At 43.2% G+C, this 20,509-nt stretch overlaps 1 protein-coding gene across 2 annotated transcripts in view; it reads left to right on the plus strand.

The window, feature by feature from the left end:
• rptor (regulatory associated protein of MTOR, complex 1) overlaps positions 1-20,509 on the plus strand; it is a 464,636-nt gene that overhangs the window by 330,069 nt on the left and 114,058 nt on the right. For both annotated transcript variants that reach the window (XM_068058405.1, XM_068058406.1), the window contains exon 21: positions 12,179-12,297. In XM_068058405.1, the coding sequence (XP_067914506.1) occupies positions 12,179-12,297 (119 nt within the window). The remainder of the gene's footprint in view (positions 1-12,178; positions 12,298-20,509) is intronic.

Here is a 20,509-nt window from a genome sequence, read left to right on the forward strand (position 1 = left end):
TTTGTTCCTCAAATCGCAGGTTCTTCTTTGGACTTCAGCTATGGCTGTCTGATGGACAGACTGCTTTTCTGTGGTATTTGAATCCTGTTGCCAGGTTTGGAATGCAGTCCCTTTACAATCGATGAGTCTGCATTTTTCTCTATTGCGCTCATCAAACCAGTCTGTGGCTTGATGGGGTGACTATCCGTTCCTGTAGTTTCCATTTGATTTGTTCTTGAAATTCCTTGAGCTTGGTGTCATTTGACAGCCCAAAAACCTCAAACTTTCTCCGTACCTGTCATGGCTGTCGGTTCCTTTTGGGGGCTGCTTCAAGTGCAAATACAGAGCTTAACGAGTTGGTGGCCTGTACAACATTCGTCAGTGTCATGCTAGGCCCCCACCTGCCAAGACTGAGACACATCAATTTTGTCATGAAGATTGATTTCTAACTGTTGTCGGAGCGGGAAAATGACTTGTTAAACAGATCAGCTGTGGCTGGAAAAAAACATTTACATACTAAGAGACATTGAAGGTGAGGAAGCATATTCCAGGGCCAGCTAAGAAGGATACAATCCACAAGGGCCAGGACTGGTTAGACCAGCTGGGCACATGTTCCAGGGTTTTCTTTTGAACTGGCCGCAGAGTTTGAACTAAAAAAAAGACTGTTCCTGGACTGAGAAAATCTCTCCTGTCTGCTCCCATCTCTTTCTCACAAGCCTCTGAATCCACTTAAGACACATGAACCCCAAGAGAGAAAAGTCTCCTACAGGAAATGAGGTTTAAGAAGAATACTGGACCCCAACGAAAAGCAAGATTTACCTCCAATCAAGGACTGTACGGCGAGCTTGAAGAATTGTACCACAATCTCTTCAGATATTGCCTCAAACATTTTCACTTTATTTCTTCTCTTTTTTTTGTCTCTATCTGCATGTGTGTATCGCATATGCATGCTAGCGTGAGCGCGTTGTGTATCCGTAGGCGTCAACCGAATTAGAGTTTAAGTTCAAGTTTAATAAATTTCAACCTTCTTTAAACCTAAGAAATCCTGTTTGTGCTGGTTTCTTTGCCTTATAATTGGAAAGTGGTGAACAAAGATTCACCAAGAGGGAGCTAAAAATTAAACCCTGTCACAGTAAAACCAGGTGAAGGCAGAAAGGGAACGCTAGACCTCTCGCACCTGGTCATAACACCGTCCATAACCATAGTATGTGTAATGTGCGCATCTTTTCGATCCTTGGTCCTATCTCGCAAACTATTAAGTGTCATTGCCTTGATCTTGGATGTTGCCAGGATGTCTTGAAATGGTCTTTTTGGTGGAAAAGGGTGTTAATGACCACAAGATCATGTTCAGCACACGGGACGAACACTATTGGGATTGGACTTTCCAACTCCAGGCTTTCCATTGGCGTTCGGCCAAAGGGCATGGTTGTCCCCCACCCTGGCATTGAAATTACCAAGAAGTATGGTCTTTGACTGTGATGGTGCAGATGCCAGAGATGCGTCGAGGTTGGAATAGAAGGTTTCTTTCACTTCGTGTCCAGAGCCTAAGGTAGGTGCTGTACCCAGAAATCCGCCAGGGAGTCCGTTTGCATGGGAGCCAAAGGAAACATTTCAAAGACAATCTCAAAGCCTCCATGAAGGCCTGCTCTCAACATCAGCACATGGGAAGCATGCTCAGTTGTAACCAAAGTGGCAATCCATCATCAAAAATGCTGTCAAGACCTTCCAATCAACAAACGCAGCCACTGAGAGAGAGCAGCAAGAGGGCAGCTGCTTGAGCCAACAATCAGGAGAGCCTGCAAGGCTAAGATGGGGCAAACCCATAGCCAACATTAACATCTCATTTCCACCCAGACATTGCAAGGAATTATCACTCTTGACACAAGGGATTGCCAATGATGGTTGGATTATGGGTTGATGTTTAAAAAATTATTCTATGAACATTACTGTGTTCTAATTGATTTCTGTGGCATTGCAGTGATAACAGTTGTATAATTGCTATTGATTTCCCAACCTCCTTGCAATCTGCCAAAAACAAGTGTGTTCTGCATGTCAGACTTAGTCAGAAGTTGCAGGATCCAAATTAAAGCCACATAGACAGGTATGGTCCATTGCGCTCTTCTATGTCTCAGCAGTAACCACTAATAGAAAGTCGCAGACCACCAGGTCAAACTCTTTTTCAGCTTGACTAATCCCGTCATGGCAGTATTGGCATTTTACAGCTATGGGTACATACGCCACATGACCAAACAAAGCAAGATATTTGTCCCACATCGATACAAGATTTCCTGGTTTTTGAACTCTTTTGTGCATTCCGGGTGAATTTGTACCAGCAAGTCCCCCGAATGTGATATTTGCAGCACACGTTGAAAGCTTGGAGAACCTTCGAGTCTGTTTTCAAGAGTTACAACTCAGAACTCTTGGTGACTTCACAATTGATTTGCAATGATATCCAATTGCAATGTTTCTCCATTGAAAGCATTAAAACCAGTGTTCAGTTAACCCAGCCCACTCTTACAAACCTTATACAAAGCAGCCTTATTGGCAAAGATCAATTGTTGCATGTTGTTCTGAGCCATTAAAATCAGCCTTAGTCTATGCTGCATCAGCAAACCTCAGCCAAAACAAAGCAAATGGCCTCAGTCCCTGGTCTGAGGAAGGGAAAAACGAAGCTGTGAATTCCACTCCTGGTAGTTATCTGACCACTTCCAGAAAGTGACTATGTGTAGTTGCTTGGTCAGGATCGGATCAGATGGTGCTGTGATTAGTTTGTTAACTCTCGCACATTTTTTTTTTTGAGGCTGCGGGGAAGGGAGTCATTTGCTGTCAGACTTTAAACAATTACATTTGATGTTCTGGGTATAATTCTGGTCGATGTAGTTAGAGGAAGGATGTCCAGGTTTTAGAGGCAGTGCAAAAAAGAGTGACCAAACTGATATTTACTTTAAAATGTATGCGGTAAAAGGAGAGTCTGAAGAATCTGGTATTCTTTACTATGAAGAAGCGAAGACTCAGGACAGACATTTTACTACTATTCTATTTCTATTTTAAAACATTTTTTGATTAATTGCAGAATCTCTGGATTTCCCTTTCCCCTTGCAATGGTGCCATTCAACAAGATCACCTATCCACTGCGTTTATGTTTAGATTGATTTCATTCAATACGGCCAACTCCTGGCTAAACTCTGAGTGTTGATTAATTTGCTTCTTAGACTGGGTGTGGTTGCTCTTCCTGGAAACAGGCATAGAACAGACTTGATGACATGCCCCTTTAAGTGTACATAGTTCATACTGTTTCTGTACACCTTTTGAAATATTTTTTCCTCAAGAATCTGGTATGAAAATTTTACAGTTCTTTTGGAATAAAGTGATTTTGTTAGATTACACACAAGAAAATTTTTATTCGTTCATGGGATGTGGGCATTGCTGGCGAGGCCAACATTTATTATTCCTAATGCCCTTGAGAAGGTGGTGGTGAGCTGCCTTCTTGAACCGCTGCAGTCCATGTGAGGTGGGTACACCCACAGTGCTGTTAGGAAGGGAGTTCTAGGATTTTGACCCTGTGACAGTGAAGGAACGATGATACAGTTCCAAGTCAGGATGGTGTGTGGCTTGGAGGGGAACTTACAGGTGGTGGTGTTCCCATGCGTCTGCTGCCCTTGTCCTTTTAGGTGGTAGAGGTCGTGGGTTTGGAAGGTGACACAGATAACTTAATCCTGAAGGAATGGGTGCATTGAGGGTGTTGGCCACATTATTATGATTTGTTTCTTGGTGATCACTTTATCTCCAAGTTGTATTTGGTTAGGTTTGGATATATTGTGATTTTTGACACTTACTCACACGCTCTCTTTCTCCCCCCACCCCCACCCCTCCCCGATCCCCAATCTCCTTCCTTCCTTATTGGGTTTTGTGAAGCCTATTCTCCTATCTGTAAATGTTATAGTATCTCATGTACCTTATAATGCTGGAGACACATCCAAGGCTCATTAAGCTCCGGAGGGTTTATTCTCACTTGTGGTTCATACATGGGCCTAGAGTAATTGTTCCAAATTACACCTTAGGAGGCTTCAGTTAATAAACTAACTGCTCAGACTGATTTATTTCAGCTAAGTGTTCTCAAGTTGTTGCAACTTGATCACACAAGCTTTTAATGACTTCTCAGAAGTGTATCATTTCATGTAGAAGAAAGATTGCCTTGTACTTACCACCCTGATCAAACAGCTCCTTCACTCAATATTTTCTGATTACAAAATGTCACTTTGATGTCAGCAGCTTGCATATTATCTTCAGAAGCTTTTGTGGATGGCATAACATTGGGAAGTACTCTCCAACAGATAATGGGCAAAGGCTTTGTGGATGCTTATTAAAGATGAATTAGTGATAAATCTATAAAGTATCACCCTTTAATCAGTTGTAAAGGTGCGCTAAAGTTGCAGATGCTTTTATGTTGTTGCTGTAATTATAAATTGTAATTAACCAGAGCTGGCGGGCAGCCATAAAGACGGGGCTAAAGTGTGGCGAGTCGAAGAGACTTAGTAGTTGGCAGGAAAAAAGACAGAGGCGCAAGGGGAGAGCCAACTGTGTAACAGCCCCAACAAACAAATTTCTCTGCAGCACCTGTGGAAGAGCCTGTCACTCTAGAATTGGCCTTTATAGCCACTCCAGGCGCTGCTTCACAAACCACTGACCACCTCCAGGCGCTTATCCATTGTCTCTCGAGATAAGGAGGCCAAAGAAGAAGAATTAACCAGAAGTCAATTTGTTCTTCTAATATTTGCAATTATCTGCACATTTTAAGTTATTTCTCAAAATCTTACCTTGTGGAAAAAAATGTAATTTATGTTTTGTCATATAGTTGCTACGGACATTAACTTGACTGTCTTCCCAGTGGTCTGACATTCTCACATCCACAGGCTTATAAATTTGGTTGCGCACAATAACTGTGATTATTGATTAATTTGCTTCTTACACTTGCTGTGGTTGCTCTTCCTGGAAACAGGAGTGGAACAGACTTGATCCATGATTTAACCTGACCTTTAGACTATGTAAACTCTCACCTTGCTGTATCCATAATGTGCTGCCTTTCTCTTGTATTATTGGATGTAAGCATTTAGATTCACACTATATTTTGAAAAGAACCTATCTGAACTATAAAAATACTTTTGAGGTATTTTATAGAATCTGTTTTTGCCCCCACTTTTGATTATAATGCATTGATGTTCATTAATAAAAATTGCCAGTGATTTGGTTTGGCATAACATAAAATTGTGGAATCATGCACCATAGAAGGCCGCCATTCTTCCCATCAGGTTTGTGGCTGCTCTTTGAATTAGTTCTTCTTTCCCTATAGCCCTGCACATTCTTCCTTTTATCAGTATATATCCAGTTCTCTTTTGAAAGTTATTGTATCTGCTTTCAGGCAGTACATTCCAGATCATAACTTGCTGTGTGTTTTTTTTTAACGTTTTTCTTATCTCCCCTCTTTTTTTGCCAGTTATGTTAAATCTTGTCCTCTGGTTTACCAACCGACCTGTTAGAATAAATAAGGAGAAATGATTTCCGCTATCAAAACTCTTAATTTTGAACGCCTCTCTTAAATCTCCTTTTGACCTTCTGCTGTTAGGATAACAATCCCAGTTTGTGTCTCCACATAGCTGAAGTTTCTCATTGCTGATATCATTCTGGTAAATCTTCTCTGCAGCCCCTCCAAATAAATGCCTGCTCGGGTCTGCAAAAAAAAGCCAGACCCGAGCCCAACAGAACCACACCCGACCCGATCATCAGTTAACTTACCTTCCGTTTTTCACTTTATTGCTGATCTGCACAAGCTTAAAATAACTAACAAAACCACCTTTCTAATCCAAAAATTAAATTAACAGTGGAGCCACTTACCTGTGATAGAACGTATCCGACCCAAGCCCGAACGCCGGACACAGAAGTGCAACCCAACCTGACACAACATCCTTCCAAATATGTGATGCCCAGAATTGGACTGAGCCTAACAAGTGATTTATAAAGGTTTAGCGTAACTTACTTGATTTATATTTTATACTTATAAAGCCAAGGATCCCATATGCCTTTGAACAGTTTAATCAACTTGTCCTGCCATCTTCAAAGATTTGTGTATATTCACCCCCATTAAAATTGTACCATTTAGTTTATACTAAAAAAAAAATCTGGAATTAAGAAGCTAGTTTAATGGCCACGCAACCATTGTCGATTGTCGCAAAAACCCATCTGGTTCACTAATGTCCTTTAGGGAAGGAAGTCTGCTGTCATTACCTGGTCTGTCCTACATGTGACTCCAGACCCACAGCAATGTGGTTGCGTCTTAAAATGCCCTGTGAAGTGGCCTAGCAAGCCATTCGGTTGTACCTAACCACTAAAAAGTTGATAAGGAATGAAACCGGACGGACCTAGGCACCAGAAATGACAATGGCAAACCCTGCAAAGTCCTCCTTACTAAGATCTGGAGGCTTGTGGCAAAGTTGGGAGAGCTGTCCTACAGACTAGTCAAGCAACAGCCTGACATAGTCATACTCACCGGATCAGACCTTACAGACAATGTCCCAGACACAACCATCACCATCCCCGAGTATGTCATGTCCCACCGGCAGGACAGACAGGTGGCGGCACAGTGGCATACAGTCGGGAGGGAGTTGCCCTGGGAGTCCTCAACATTGACTCTGGACCCCATGAAATCTCATGGCATCAGGTCAAACATGGGCAAGGAAACCTCCTGCTGATTACCACCTACCACCACCCCCACCCCCCCAAACTCAGCTGATGAATGCTCCTCCATGTTGAACACCACTTGGAGGAAGCACTGAGGGGACAAGGGCGCAGAATGTACTCTGGGTGGGAGAGTTCAATGTCCATCACCAAGAGTGGCTCGGTAGCACCACTACTGATAGAGCTGGCCGAATCCTAAAGGGCATAACTGCTAGACTCGGTCTGCGGCAGATGGTGAGGGAACCAACAAGAGGGAAAAACATACTTGACCTCATCCTCACCAATCTGCCTACCGCAGATGCATCTGTCCATGACAGTGGTAGGAGTGATCACCGCACAGTCCTCGTGGAGACAAAGTCCCGTCTTCACATTGAAGATACCCTCCATCCTGTTGTGTGGCACTACCACCGTACTAAATGGGATAGATTTTGAACAGATCTGGCAGTGCAAAATTGGGCATCCATGAGGCGCTGTGGACCATCAGCAGCCGCAGAATTGTACTCAACCACAATCTGTAACCTCATGGCCCGGCATATCCCCCACTCTACCATTGCTATCAAGCCGAGGGATCAAGCCTGGTTCAATGAAAAGTGCAGGAGGGCATGCCAAGAGCAGCACCAGGCATACCTCAAAATAAGGTGTCAACCTGGAGAAGCTACAACGCAGGCCTACTTGCATGCCAAACAGCATAAGCAGCATGCGATAGACCGAGCTAAGCAATCCCACAACCAACGGATCAGATCTAAGCTCTGCAGTACTGCTATATCCAGTCGTGAATGGTGGTGGACCATTAAACAACTAGCTGGAGGAGGTGCCTCTACAAATATCCCCATCCTCAATGATAGGGGAGCCCTGCACATCAGTGCGAAAGATAAGGCTGGAGCATTTGCAACAATCTTCAGCCGAGTAGATGATCCATCTCTGCCTCCTCCTGAAGTCCCCAGCATCACAGATGCCAGTCTTCAGCCAATTCAGTTCACTCTGTGTGATATCAATAAGTGACTGAAGACACTGGATACTGAAATGGCTATGGGCCCAGACAACATTCCGGCAATAGTACTGAAGACCTGTGCTCCAGAATTTGCCACGCCCATAGCCAAGCTGTTCCAGTACAGCTACAACACTGGCATCTACCCGGCAATGTGGGAAAAGTGCCCAGGTCTGTCCTGTACACAAAAAGCAGGATAAATCCAACCTGGCCAGTTATGGCCCCATCAGTCTACTGTCGATCATCAGTAAAGTGATGGAAGGTGTCCTTGACAGTGCTATCAAGTGGCAACTGCTTAGCGATAACCTGCTCAGTGGCGCTCAGTTTGGGTTCCGACATGGCCACTCAGCTCCTGACCTCATTACAGCCTTGGTTCAAATGTGGCATCAAGGAGCCCTAGCAAAACTGGAGTTAGTGGGAATCGGGGAAAATTCTGTGTTGGTTGGAATCATACCTAACGCAAAGGAAGATGGTTGTGGTTGTTGGAGGTCAATCATCTCAGCTCCAGGGCATCACTGCAGGAATTCCTTGAGTAGTGTCCTAGCCGCAACTATCTTCAGCTGCTTCATCAATGACCATCCTTCAATCATAAGGTCAGAAGTGGGGATGTTCACTAATGATTGCACAATGCTCAGCACCATTTGCGACTCCTCAATGACTGAAGCAGTCCATGTAGAAATGCAGCAAGACCTGGACAATATTGAGGCTTGGGCTGATAACTGGCAAGTAACATTCAAGTCACACAAGTGCCAGGCAATGACCATCTCCAACAAGAGAGAATCTCCTCTTGATATTCAATGGCATTACTATTGCTGAATCCCCCACTATCAATATCCTGGGGCTTGCCATTGACCAGAAACTGAATTAGAGTAGCCATATAAATACCATGGTTACAAGAGCAGGTCAGAGGCTAGGAATCATGTGGCGAGTAGCTCACTTCCTGACTACCCAAAGCCTGGGCACCAACTACAAGGCACAAGTCAGAAGTGTGATGGAATACTCTCCACTTGCCTGGATGGGTGCTGCTCCAATAACATTCAAGAAGCTCGACACTACCCAGGACAAAGTAGCCCGCTTGTTTGGCACCCCATCCACCTTATATATTCAGTCCCTCCAGCATCGACGCACAGCAACAGACCAAGGCTGCTCAGGCAGCACCTTCCAAACCCGCGACCTCTACTACGTAGAAGGACAAGGGCAGCAGATGCATGGGAACACCACCACCTGCAAGTTCCCCTCCAAGCCACACACCATCCTGATTTGGAACCATATTGCCGTTCCTTCACTGTCACTCGGTCAAAATCCTGGAATTCCCTTCCTAGTAGCACTGTGGATGTACCTATCTGACATGGACTGCAATGGTTCAAGAAGGCAGCTCACCGCCACCTTCTCAAGGGCAATTAGGGATGGGCAATAAATGCTGGCCTGGCCAGCGATGCTCACATCCCATGAAAAAAAAACTAGTAGAGACCTGCAAAGCCTTCGCAGTCAAATTGGTATCTTTATTGCAAAAGTACTTCAAATACAGGGTTTCTAATTATTCTTCCACCAAAGACATCAACAGAATCAAAACTGCTCACTCTGGAAAAAGGCAACATAAAGCTGTCCATGTGTGAGAACAGGACTAGGAATATACAAATTTTGTTAGTCTGGCCATGTGACTTGTTTATAGTGTTACGACCGCCCGCTGAAGTCAAAGCCCCCAATCAAAATATACGATTCTGATTGTGGTGGGACCAACGCACTGTTAATTCAATCCTGTCGCTCCACAGATTGGCTAACATATCATTTCAAACTTTCCAAATTAGAAAAAGACCCAGCCAAATTGTACCATCTATTAACCCCCGAATGAGGATAACCAAACCAGGTGTCTTTAAATCAACAAGTTAACTCTTTAATTACAAGAACTAAATTCTTAAACCCTATGAAGATATAAACAACATCTAAAATAGAAAAAATTAGAGTCCTTACAAATTTACAGTCCTTTGTCACTTGAAGTCCTCACAGAATGTTGCTTTCCTTCTCCAGCAAATTTCAACTATTAATAACTTGCAAACACTTTCAATAGAATCAATCTGACTTTAGAGTTTTTGATGGATAAAAGATTGGCACAGTCTAACTTCCCTCCCTTGAGTTTAAATTACCAGAGATCTCTGTTTTGGCTTGATGTTTTAGAATTTTGAGTGATAATTAAACAGACTCAAATACAATTCCTTCAGTTTAGGTGGTTGAGAGCTCCTCTTCAGGTGTGCTAAACATCACAGCTGTGTCCTCTGTGTGTTCTGTTAGAACAAACTGCCTTCAACTAAAAGCCAGTTCAAAACTGAATTATAACAAATGTATCGCATGAGACTCACTCCCAGTGGCTGTTTCTATGGTAACGAGAATGCACCCTTTGAATTGCAGTCTCCAAATGGCTGTTTCTAAGGCAATGAAAATGCACCTTCCTATAACTCCTGAGGCTTGCTGGTTCTTAAAGCAATACTGATCCCTTGTAAGCCTTGAAGGCAAACCGCATATTCTGAAAAAAAAGCTACAGGACCGTGACAATAGTCACAGGATATGAAAGTCTAATTGGGAACTGTTTTCTCCTGAGTTGAAAAGGCCGGTTTGCATCTGATGGGTCAATATTACTCAAGGAAGAAACACCCTATTTCCTTGAAATCTGCCTGTTACAATTTCTGCATATTTCATCGAAGAAAACAGATTTCTAACTACCAATCTTGTTCCATGGCAAAACCCTTGTTTAGGATTCAAGGTTCGTAGCATCATTATAACTGCTGCTTTCTTGAGTCTTAAGTTTTTGCGGTGACATGGCCATTGGAGATAGACTGTGTAGAAACTCTGGAGGATATAGACTGTTATCATCTTTGTCTACCAAATCAACACAGTTGTATTCTTTTAATTCACCTGACAGCTTTTCTAAAATTTTCATTCAAATCTAGTGAATTATAATTTTTAGCACAAAGAATAGCTTTTAAATAAAAATTTGTATCAAAGAATTGTCCCTGCCATTTTGCCACACTTAACCAATTCCATCATCCCTTCTCTGCTGCCCATCCCACTCTTGCCATCCCCATCCCATCTCTCAGAAACAATCTCTCCAACCAGGGTAACGTTGTTGGGTTCCCCTTACCTTCCACCATTCTTGTTCTCTGCCCCATTGTCACTGCCACCAACAGTTGGCAACTGCACATGAGTCAGGCACTCCAGTCCTCTGCATACCCCATGTGTGCTAGGTACTGCCCTCCAAATAAACCCACCAACAGATGTGCCCCTTAAACTGACCAGTCAAAACCATCTGGACAGTTACCTAAAAACTAAGTATTATTATAAACTGCTTTTCCTTATTCTCTCCCAAAATGCTTCTTCACGCTTCTCTGCATTGAATTCCAGCTGCCATGTGTCTACACATTTCACCAGTCTGTCTATGCCCTTCTGAAGCTGCTACTATCTCCTCACTGTTTACTACTGCAAACTTTAGAATTGTGCACCCTAAACCAAAGTCCAAGTCACTAATATATATCAAAAAGAGCCTTGCTCCTAACACTGGCTCCTGAGGGACACCACTCTATACTTCCTCCCAGTCTTAAACCATTCACTACAACTCTGCTTTCAGCTTCTTGGCCAATTTAGTATCCATGCTGCAGCTGCCCCTTTAATCCCATGAGCTTCATCCCAAAATTGCTGCACACAACATATGATTTGGTGCTCAGTTGCTACAATTTTGCTCAACATGTCTCAGAAGTAGTGTAAATCTCAGCAATATGCTGCATCAAATCACTTTTCCTATAAATACTGTAGTCTCTCACTTAAGCATTAATTTTGGTAATTTTAGTCCCAAAGAGGTGACAAGCTCATTTTCAATTGAATTTTAGTACCAGTTCCTAAATGGTTGGTTGTTGAAATGTGATTTTAATGTTTTCTATTCTACTCTGCTTTTAGCTGCTAAATTCTTCTCTACTACACAAGCATTATTGCAGCTTCATTATCAATTGTTTACCTGCTGAATAATTTATGTATATCCTACAGCATCAAAATAATTATATGCTCTTAATGCTGTGAATGATGTGTTGGGTCAAAATCTGTTTTATTGTTAGAGTGGGAGAGAATTGGCTCCAAGCATTCAAATAATGAGTTCCATAGAAGTGTGGAATATAAGTATTGGAGGTCTATGTAGCACTGTGATTCATTAATTACTTCACCAGTCTATTTACTTGTGAAGTTCATCTCAGATTCTGGCAAAGTTGGCAATGTTTCATGTTTGCAACATTTTTAAAATAATCTGTGGAAATTCTCATGATCAATACATTTGAGAAACTTCTTTGTTACTTGAGTTAAAAAGTCAAGTATTAGATACCACACCATTACAAAAGTAACTTATATTAGGAGGGGAAAGAGGTCTAAATATATCCAGTTTAATATTTATTTGATACATCAGTGAGTCAATTTTCATTGACAAACCTTTTCTTTTTAAAGGTGTGTCATTCAACAGTGTCTACACCCAGATTTGGCGTGTTCTGCTTCACCTGGCAGCAGATCCTTTCCCAGAAGTCTCAGATCTTGCTATGAAGGTGCTCAACAACACAGCTTACAAGGTATGGTGGACAGTAGTGGCATTCCTTCAATATTGAATACAGTGATTATGAAAGTGCCCTCTTCCGTTCCATTTAAGTGTCTGCTTGGCTCAGTCAGTTGCACTCTGCTGAACCAGTAAATTATGGGTTCAAACCCCATTGCAGGACTTGAGTACATAACCTAGGCTGATATTTTAGAACAGTACTGTGGAAATACTGCATTCCCCAGATGAGATATATAAAGGCCCTATCTGCCTTTTCTTTTGGTTCAAGTGGATGTAAAAAGATTCCACATTATTTAAAGAACAGAAAATTCTCCTGGGATCCTGTCCAACCGTCATCCCTCAACCGAAACCGCCAGAATAATTAACTGGTCATTCATCTCATTGGGTGTTGTGGAATCTTGCTGTGCACAATTTGGTTGCTGTATTTGGCCACATAAAATAACCTTATTGGCTGTGAAATACTTTCAGACTTGAGGTTTGCTGTCTAAATACAAGACTTTTCTTTCTCATCTATAATGGTAGATAATTCTTTACCTGCTGAATGACTGCCCATTTCTGAAGTTCTGAGACTTGACTTCTGTGTTGTGCCTCCCAGTCCAAAAGATATGCATGTAATGCATACATTTGTGTGTCTGTATGCATGCACATAAGTGTGTATATGGATAACATTTGAAAATGCTTTTAAAATTATTTTTACAATGTCCAGTTTGTTTTTATGACTCAGTGCGCAGTGAAGAAGGGTGCATTAAAACACATTACTGTTCTTAAAGCTGAATATCCGCCCACGGGCTGTTCACAGGACTTTTCCCTCCTTTAGCTGATCTATTAATATGAATTTTGAGGCAAGGGCGTGGAGCTTTGAACATACTTGAAGCAAAAAGTTATATCTGGTGGGTGTGGGAGGGGGCAAGAATGAAGAAAGATCAGCTTGTTTTGTACTGAGGAAAATGCAAAAATGCACCAGTGTATGTGTTAGTTTAGATACGCCATAGATACCTTGTGTTAATTGGCGTCAGTCACTCCTGTAAAATGCCTGAGTCTTTTATGGGAGTTGACTCACACTGCCTTATATTGACTTGCATGATAGAGTAACCTATGGATATAGCAATAGCATCCCCCTGTGATCAGTGCTAGATATTTGTCTTTCACATAAATGCTTCTTCCAACCCTGCTAAGGCAGAAGGACCAAATACTTAGTGAGGCAGGACGAGATTTGAATGATCAAACTGCTTTATTTCACAGCATGTGGACATAAAGTGCCAATCGTATTCAAAGCTCCTTATTCCACTTTGCTTCACTTAACTTCCCATATGTAAAGAAAATAATGAACTCACTTAGCAGTTTGGCATCAATGGACTATTCGATTTTCAGAATTGTCTTGCCTTCTGTACAACAGCTGACTATTAGTAACTGAATCCCTCTATGTTGGCCTTGAGCCTATGTGCAGTGCCCCCTCTCGCTGCCATCTGTCGACTGTAGTGTTAGCTTTCAGTCCAACTGATTATCCCCACCCAAGAGCTCAATGCGCCAGCCGAACTTGACAGTGACCCTACTGAATTCAATTGATAGTTGTCACAGTAACAATAAGTGTGTGCGATCACTAGAAGGTTAAACTGTCTTTGATGTCCCCAATATGGTGGTTCAGCTGTCCTGCCCGAGTCCTAATCTGAATCTTCCAGCTCTGGCTGTCCTATGTTTTAGCCTTTTGAGAGCTAGGTTTAGCTCACTGGCAGCACTTTTATCATATGTTAGACCAAACCCCCGTCCTGAAAGCATGATCAGAAATCCTGCATTGTGACCAGGCTTAACTGGGATGTCTCACACAATGATCAGTGGCTCACCATAAATTTTGGCCTTTAGCTTAATGTCTGCTCATATATTAGCAGTTATGTTTCTCTTAACTTTTGCACAAAGGATGATCAATGAAATGTTGTAGCCTGTACAGTCCAAGATACCCAAGTTGAATGCACATACGTATATGTCGTGTGCGCTTCCATACCTGGTGCTCTAGACATCTCTGCCGCTACTTTGAAAATAAAGACTGTCTCTAGAGGTGCTGAGGAGAAGATCAGAGCAATTTTCAGAATTCAGAACTGTGGGAAGCTGCAAGTGGTTTTACCTAGTATGCCTTTCTTGGCTTATGTGGATAAAGATGAAATTGTATAGACAGTGAATTATTAAAAAGGAAGCCTTTGTAGGGAGAAAGCTTTTGCATCTGAGCATCTTTTTCTTGTCATTCATTTGAGCTAGAATATTGGAAATAGCTGCTGCTGATTATTTTCATTATTGAACAATCTATAGACTTCACATTTACGGAATGGCTAGTAATATGACTTGTTCTTTTTAAGTTTTTTGTGAGAATATTTGAATCCTACCATTTTTCCCAATGTATCATCTAGATTCAGTAAAGAGAAGGCTGGTATCCCCTCCGCTTTCTCAACTTCCAACGGTAATGATCTGGACTGGCCTGATAGCTTAGTGGATAAACGCAGTAGTACAGACCTATACAGACTGAAGTGGTCCTAGTTTCAATCACTGGCTTGTGCTGTTATCTTGAGATCATCCAGAGGTGGTGGTAGGGGAGTTGTATTGGCCTCAACCTTCAAAATCGCCAGGAGGAAATTGTCCTGTGGTCTCACTTTAAATACAGTCCAGCGACCCATGCTGGAAAGTTTCTGTGTGGGAATGTTGGAAGGGGGTGGGATTAGGCTTGGCTTGCCTTCATAGTTGGAGAACCTGCCGACACATTACCTACTTTTACTCATGAACAATGGCGAACTAGGCAGAATGCTGGCTCTTAATTGCCGTACTAAAGAGAAAGAAATTGGAGAATGGGGATAAAAGAATGCTAGTCTGAGCCAACTGTTAGTAAGTAGTTTTCCTCCTGATTTTATGCTTTCTGGTGAAGACTTTCTTAAAACATTTCAGCTGAGATCAGAGACTCATTGTTGTGAAGGATAAAGCCTTCATTGCACCATTGGTGTGACACCCCTGTGCCACAAGTCACTTGCTCCCTTGTGCTGTGTATGGGCTTTCTGTATATTTCCTTATACGAATTTGTGCCACCCTTCTTTCCCTTAGATGTCACTCCTCTTCCTCATGCTATGGAGTGAATTTTATTCTCCTGCCACTGGAAGCGGAGACAAATGAAATATATGCGGGCCACGTGCTGCCATGCCGACGCAATCCAGCATGCGGCGGCTCATTTCCATACGCAGAGCGTTCCCCCCCAGCCCCCTCCCCCAATTCCCAATCACATGACTGAGGCGGGCTCTGCGACGCCAGCAACGCCGTCAGCTGTCTCTGTGCAGGCACTGGCGCCATTTTTAAATGATGTCCAGACCTGCACAGCGAGTACAAGGATCAACCCCGGAACTCCACCCCCCACCCTACCCCCAACTCCCCACCCTACCCCCAACTACACTGTACATGAATGTGTGACCTGTTACACCACCCCCCCCCTCCAATACACAAAAAAAAAATGGTAGCCTCTCTTCCTCCCCACCCCCTGACAAATGCACAATGGTCACCTCTCCCCCCACCCCTCCCCACGCTAGAAAAGCAGAGTTGGCAACAAGCCCCCCCCTCCCCATCCCCCAAATGCACAAAAAATCCTAAATTCCCCCCTTCCCCACCTCGGTGGTGCCAGCATTTCCTAGACGGGAAAGTGAAGGCGCAAGAGTGCTGGCCGTTGCATGGAAGATCACAGACAGCTGGTAAGATCGCTGGGAATAGTATGTTAATTTATTCATGTCCTTTATTTCAATATTTGAAGTTGGGTCCTGTCGCCAAGCAGTGGGGGTGGCCGCCACGGAGCCTCATCGCCGCCAGGAAGATCAGACCCGGCAATCCTGGCATCGGGCGCCATGGCGGGTCGCTGCCGCTGTGATCTTCCGACCCCCTCCCGCTACAGAGCCCGACGTCGGGAGCTCAACAAAATTCAGCCCTCTGGGAGTGATTTAAACCTAACCCACCCAGCTGGAAATTTATGGGATTGGATTGGCTGATCATTTACAACCCAGCCAACTTAACTGCCTGTTGTCTTCGCATCTGAAATGTTAACTTGTTGGTTCTGGCCATAGTTGCTGACTGACCCACCTGCTAGGCATTTTCAGCATATTATGTTTTAGTTGTAGTGCATCTTCCAGCTCTCTGTGCTCAGTGCCATGGAAGCTCTGCCAGTATATATTTTTTGAACGAATATATTAGAGCTTTATTTTTTTTTTCAGTTGCATATCTGGTAAATGTTAGATTGCTTAATTCACATCTCCCCTCTTAATCAGAAAAGTTAATTTGTTAACTATCCCCTCAAGTGACCTTGCTAACAACATAATTGTATTGACGCTACGGCCGCAACATTGGGCACCATCACAGCACCCTCTTTTTTTTTTTTTATTCATTCATGGGATGTGGGGCATTATTGGCAAGGGCATCATTGGCAAGGCCAGCATTTATTGCCCATCCCTAGTTGCCCATGAGAAGTTGGTGGTGAGCTGCCTTCTTGAACCCCTGCAGTCCATGTAGTGTAGGTACACCCACAGTGTTGTTAGGGGAGGAAGTTCCAGGATTTTGACCCAGCGACAGTGAAGGAGTGCCAATGTAGTTTATAGTTCCAAGTCAGAGTGGTGTGTGGCTTGGAGGAGAACTTGCAGGTGGTAGTGTTACCATCTGTCTGCTGCCCTTGTTCTTCTAGGTCGTGGCTTTAGAAGGTGCCGTCGAAGGAGCCTTGGCAAGTTGCTGCAGTGCGTCTTGTCGATGGTACACACTGCTGCCACTGTGCGCTGGTGGTGGAGGGAGTGAATATTTAAGGTGGTGGATTGAGTGCCGATCAAGTGGGCTGCTTTGCCCTGGATAGTGTCGAGCTTGTTAAGTGTTGTTGGAGCTGCACTCATCCAGGCAAGTAGAAAGTATTCCATCACACTCCTGACTTGTGCCTTCTAGATGGTGGCCAGGTTTTAAGGAGTCGAGAGGTGAGTTACTTGTAGAATTCCCAGCCTCTGGTCTGCTTTTGTAGCTATGGCTGATCCAGTGAAGTTTCTGGTCAGTGGTGACCCCACGATGTTGATGGTGAGGGATTCAGCGATGGTAATGCCACTGAATGTCAAGCGAAGGTGGTTAGGTTCCCTCCTGTTGAATATGGGCATTGCTTGGCACTTTTGTGTGGCACAAATGTTACTTGTCATTTATCAGCCCAAACATGAATGTTGTCCAAGTCTCTGCATGCAGATACAGGCTGCTTCAGTGACTGAGGAGTTGTGTGTTACTGAACAGTGCAATCATCAGTGAACATCCCCACTTCAGACCTTAAGCTGGAGAGGAAGTTATTGATGAAGCAGCTGAAGATGGTTGGGCCTAGGACACTACCCTGAAGAACTTTTTGCAGTGATGTCCTGGGGCTGAGATAGTTGGCCTCCAACAACCACATCCTTTGTGCTAGGTATGACTCCAACCAGTGGAGAGTTTCCCCCCTGATTCCCATTGGCTTCAATTTTGCTAGGGCTCCTTGATGCCTAACTTGGCCAAATGCTGCCTTGATGTCAAGGGCAGTAACACTCACCTCACCCATTCTGTCCATGTTTGGATCAAGGCTGTAATGAGGTCTGGAGCTGATTTGGTCCTGGCGGAACCCAAACTGAGCTGGGGGGAGCAAGTTATTGCTAAGTAAAACTGAAGCTTGGCATCACCTGGTCACAACCTCTTGACCTTCCTAGTTTTTCCTTTTGCTCTTTTTCAATCACTGTCTTCTTGCTCAAAGGGACTTGACTGTATACCTTTGTTTCTCAAATGAAAATCAGCTAACTGAGAGATTTTTGATACTCAGTCAACTTTGTTGTACAAGGAAAAATTTCGTATGAAACTGTCTAATCAGCATTGTTTATGATGCTGATCTATAAAGTTAAATGCTGTGCAAATATGTTTTAAAACTAGCATATTGGGCAAATGTTTTCAGGCTTTTAACTCTTTCAGAATATATTGCTTCAGAAAACATTGCAACTTCCAATAGTAGGAAAGATGGAAGAGACCTGTGTAGAACAGTAGGTTACCATAATGTCTGATTACATCTCAGATCTGAGTTCAAAGTTAGCACAGATGAAAGGAGGAACTTGTATTTATTTAGCACTTTTCATGCCTTAAACATGGTTTGCAGCCAGTGTGAAGTGCTTTTCTCAGACTGGAGTTGAGGCATATCGTTGGGCAGAGCAGAAGCTTTGCTCTGTCTCTGACTGATACAATAAGTGGCATGAGGATGGTTGGATCCCTAAAATGCATCATTTCCTGAGTGTCAGGTCTCATTTTGACGAATGTCAACATAAGCTGAAACTTGTTTTAAATCACAGTCAAAATCAAAAGGTAAAAAAGCATTTTTAGAATTTCAGTAATTTTATTTGAAGTTTGAAAAGAAATTACAAATTAAGAACTAATGAGGAAAAACTGCAAACTAATTAGTCATTTGTGAAATGCTTTTGAGTGTATACAAGCTTGCAGTTTTATTAGGTATCTGGAGGGTGACAGCTTATAAGAAAAACGTGGATGTGAGGAACCAAGCTTGGCAGACGATGTTGACCAGCTGCCTACACACTTCAACGCAGCATCTAGTGAGGGGGAAAAGAATAATGAAACCTCTTTGACAACCAGGAAAGCATTGCAGAACATTTTAATATGGCAGTGCAAATAGTGGGTTATATCATGAAAACTACCATGTTAATTGAGCATGTTAATATCCCCGTGGAGATCACAAACCAAAAGAATCTAATGGACTGACCAACCCCAATTTAGGAAAAAAAAACTGACAAAGTTTCACTTTTTAAAATTTTACTTTAACATGCGAACCAAAACCAACATAAATTAAACATGATCTAACAGTTAAATCACAGTCGCTAATATAAACAGCTTGAAGATTACACCTGAATTGTCAGATGCAACAAAATGTCTTTTGGGCAGTCCTCTCAGCAAAGATAGCACCAGTTATGTCCACTAAGTCCCACAGATCTTTGAACTTTTCAAGTAGATCTCCAAATCTCGTCTTCCAAGATGCAGACAACAATGTGATGCCTTCTCGTCGACAGCAAACGTTGCAGTCCTCCCTTCAACATTTTGGTCTTGTTGCCTCTCTAACGACTGCGGCCCTGCTCACGACAGTCTTGATGGCGTGATTCCACTGTTAACTCTTTAAGGCACCGAAAACAGCGGTAGCAACTAGTGTTTGCCAAGGGCCCGGTCCAGAACTGAAGAAGGGTCACTGACCTGAAAGGTTAACTCTGCTTCTCTCTCCACAGATGCTGCCAGACCTGCTGAGTATTTCCAGCATTTTTTGTTTTTATTCCAAAATTAATTATTGTCTATTCTAATTCCACACTTGGAACTAACATAAATTGGGTTATAAATCGTGAGAATTCCCCAATAACATAATTGTTCCAAGTAGTTTTAAAACATCTGAAAACTTAATCAGATATTTATAAGGCTGATTGTAATTAATATAAGGGTGGAAAGAGGCAGATGATAGCAGCTTGCTACAGTTGACCACTTCAGTAATTTTTAACTCTTAAAAATCTTTCTTTCTTTGGCCTCCTTGTCTTGAGAGACAATGGGTAGGCGCCTGGAGGTGGTCAGTGGTTTGTGCACAGCACCTGGAGTGGCTATAAAGGCCAATTCTAGAGTGACAGACCCTTCCACAGGCGCTGCAGATAAAATTGGTTGTCGGGGCTGTTACACAATTGGCTCTCCCCTTGCGCTTCTGTCTTTTTTCCTGCCAACAGCTAAGTCCCTTCGACTCGCCACTGTTTAGCCCCGCCTTTATGGCTGTCCGCCTGCTCTGGCAATCACTGGCAACTGACTCCCACGACTTGTGATCAGTGTCACAGGACTTCATGTCGCGTTTGCAGACGTCTTTAGAGCAGAGACATGGACGGCCGGTGGGTCTGATACCAGTGGTGAGCTCGCTGTACAATGTGTCCTTGGGGATCCTGCCATCTTCCATGCAGCTCACATGGCCAAGCCATCCCAAGCGCCGCTGGCTCAGCAGGGTGTATATGCTGGGGATGACTGCCTCGAGGACTTCTGCATTGGAGATACGGTCCTGCCACCTTATGCTAAGGATTCTCTGGAGGCAGCGAAGATGGAATGAATTGAGATGTCGCTCTTGGCTGACATACGTTGTCCAGGCCTCGCTGCCGTAGAGCAAGGTACTGAGGACACAGGCTTGATACACTCGGAATTTTGTGTTCCGT

The sequence above is a fragment of the Heterodontus francisci genome, chromosome 26, assembly GCF_036365525.1.
Source record: "Heterodontus francisci isolate sHetFra1 chromosome 26, sHetFra1.hap1, whole genome shotgun sequence".
Classification (NCBI taxonomy): domain Eukaryota; kingdom Metazoa; phylum Chordata; class Chondrichthyes; order Heterodontiformes; family Heterodontidae; genus Heterodontus; species Heterodontus francisci.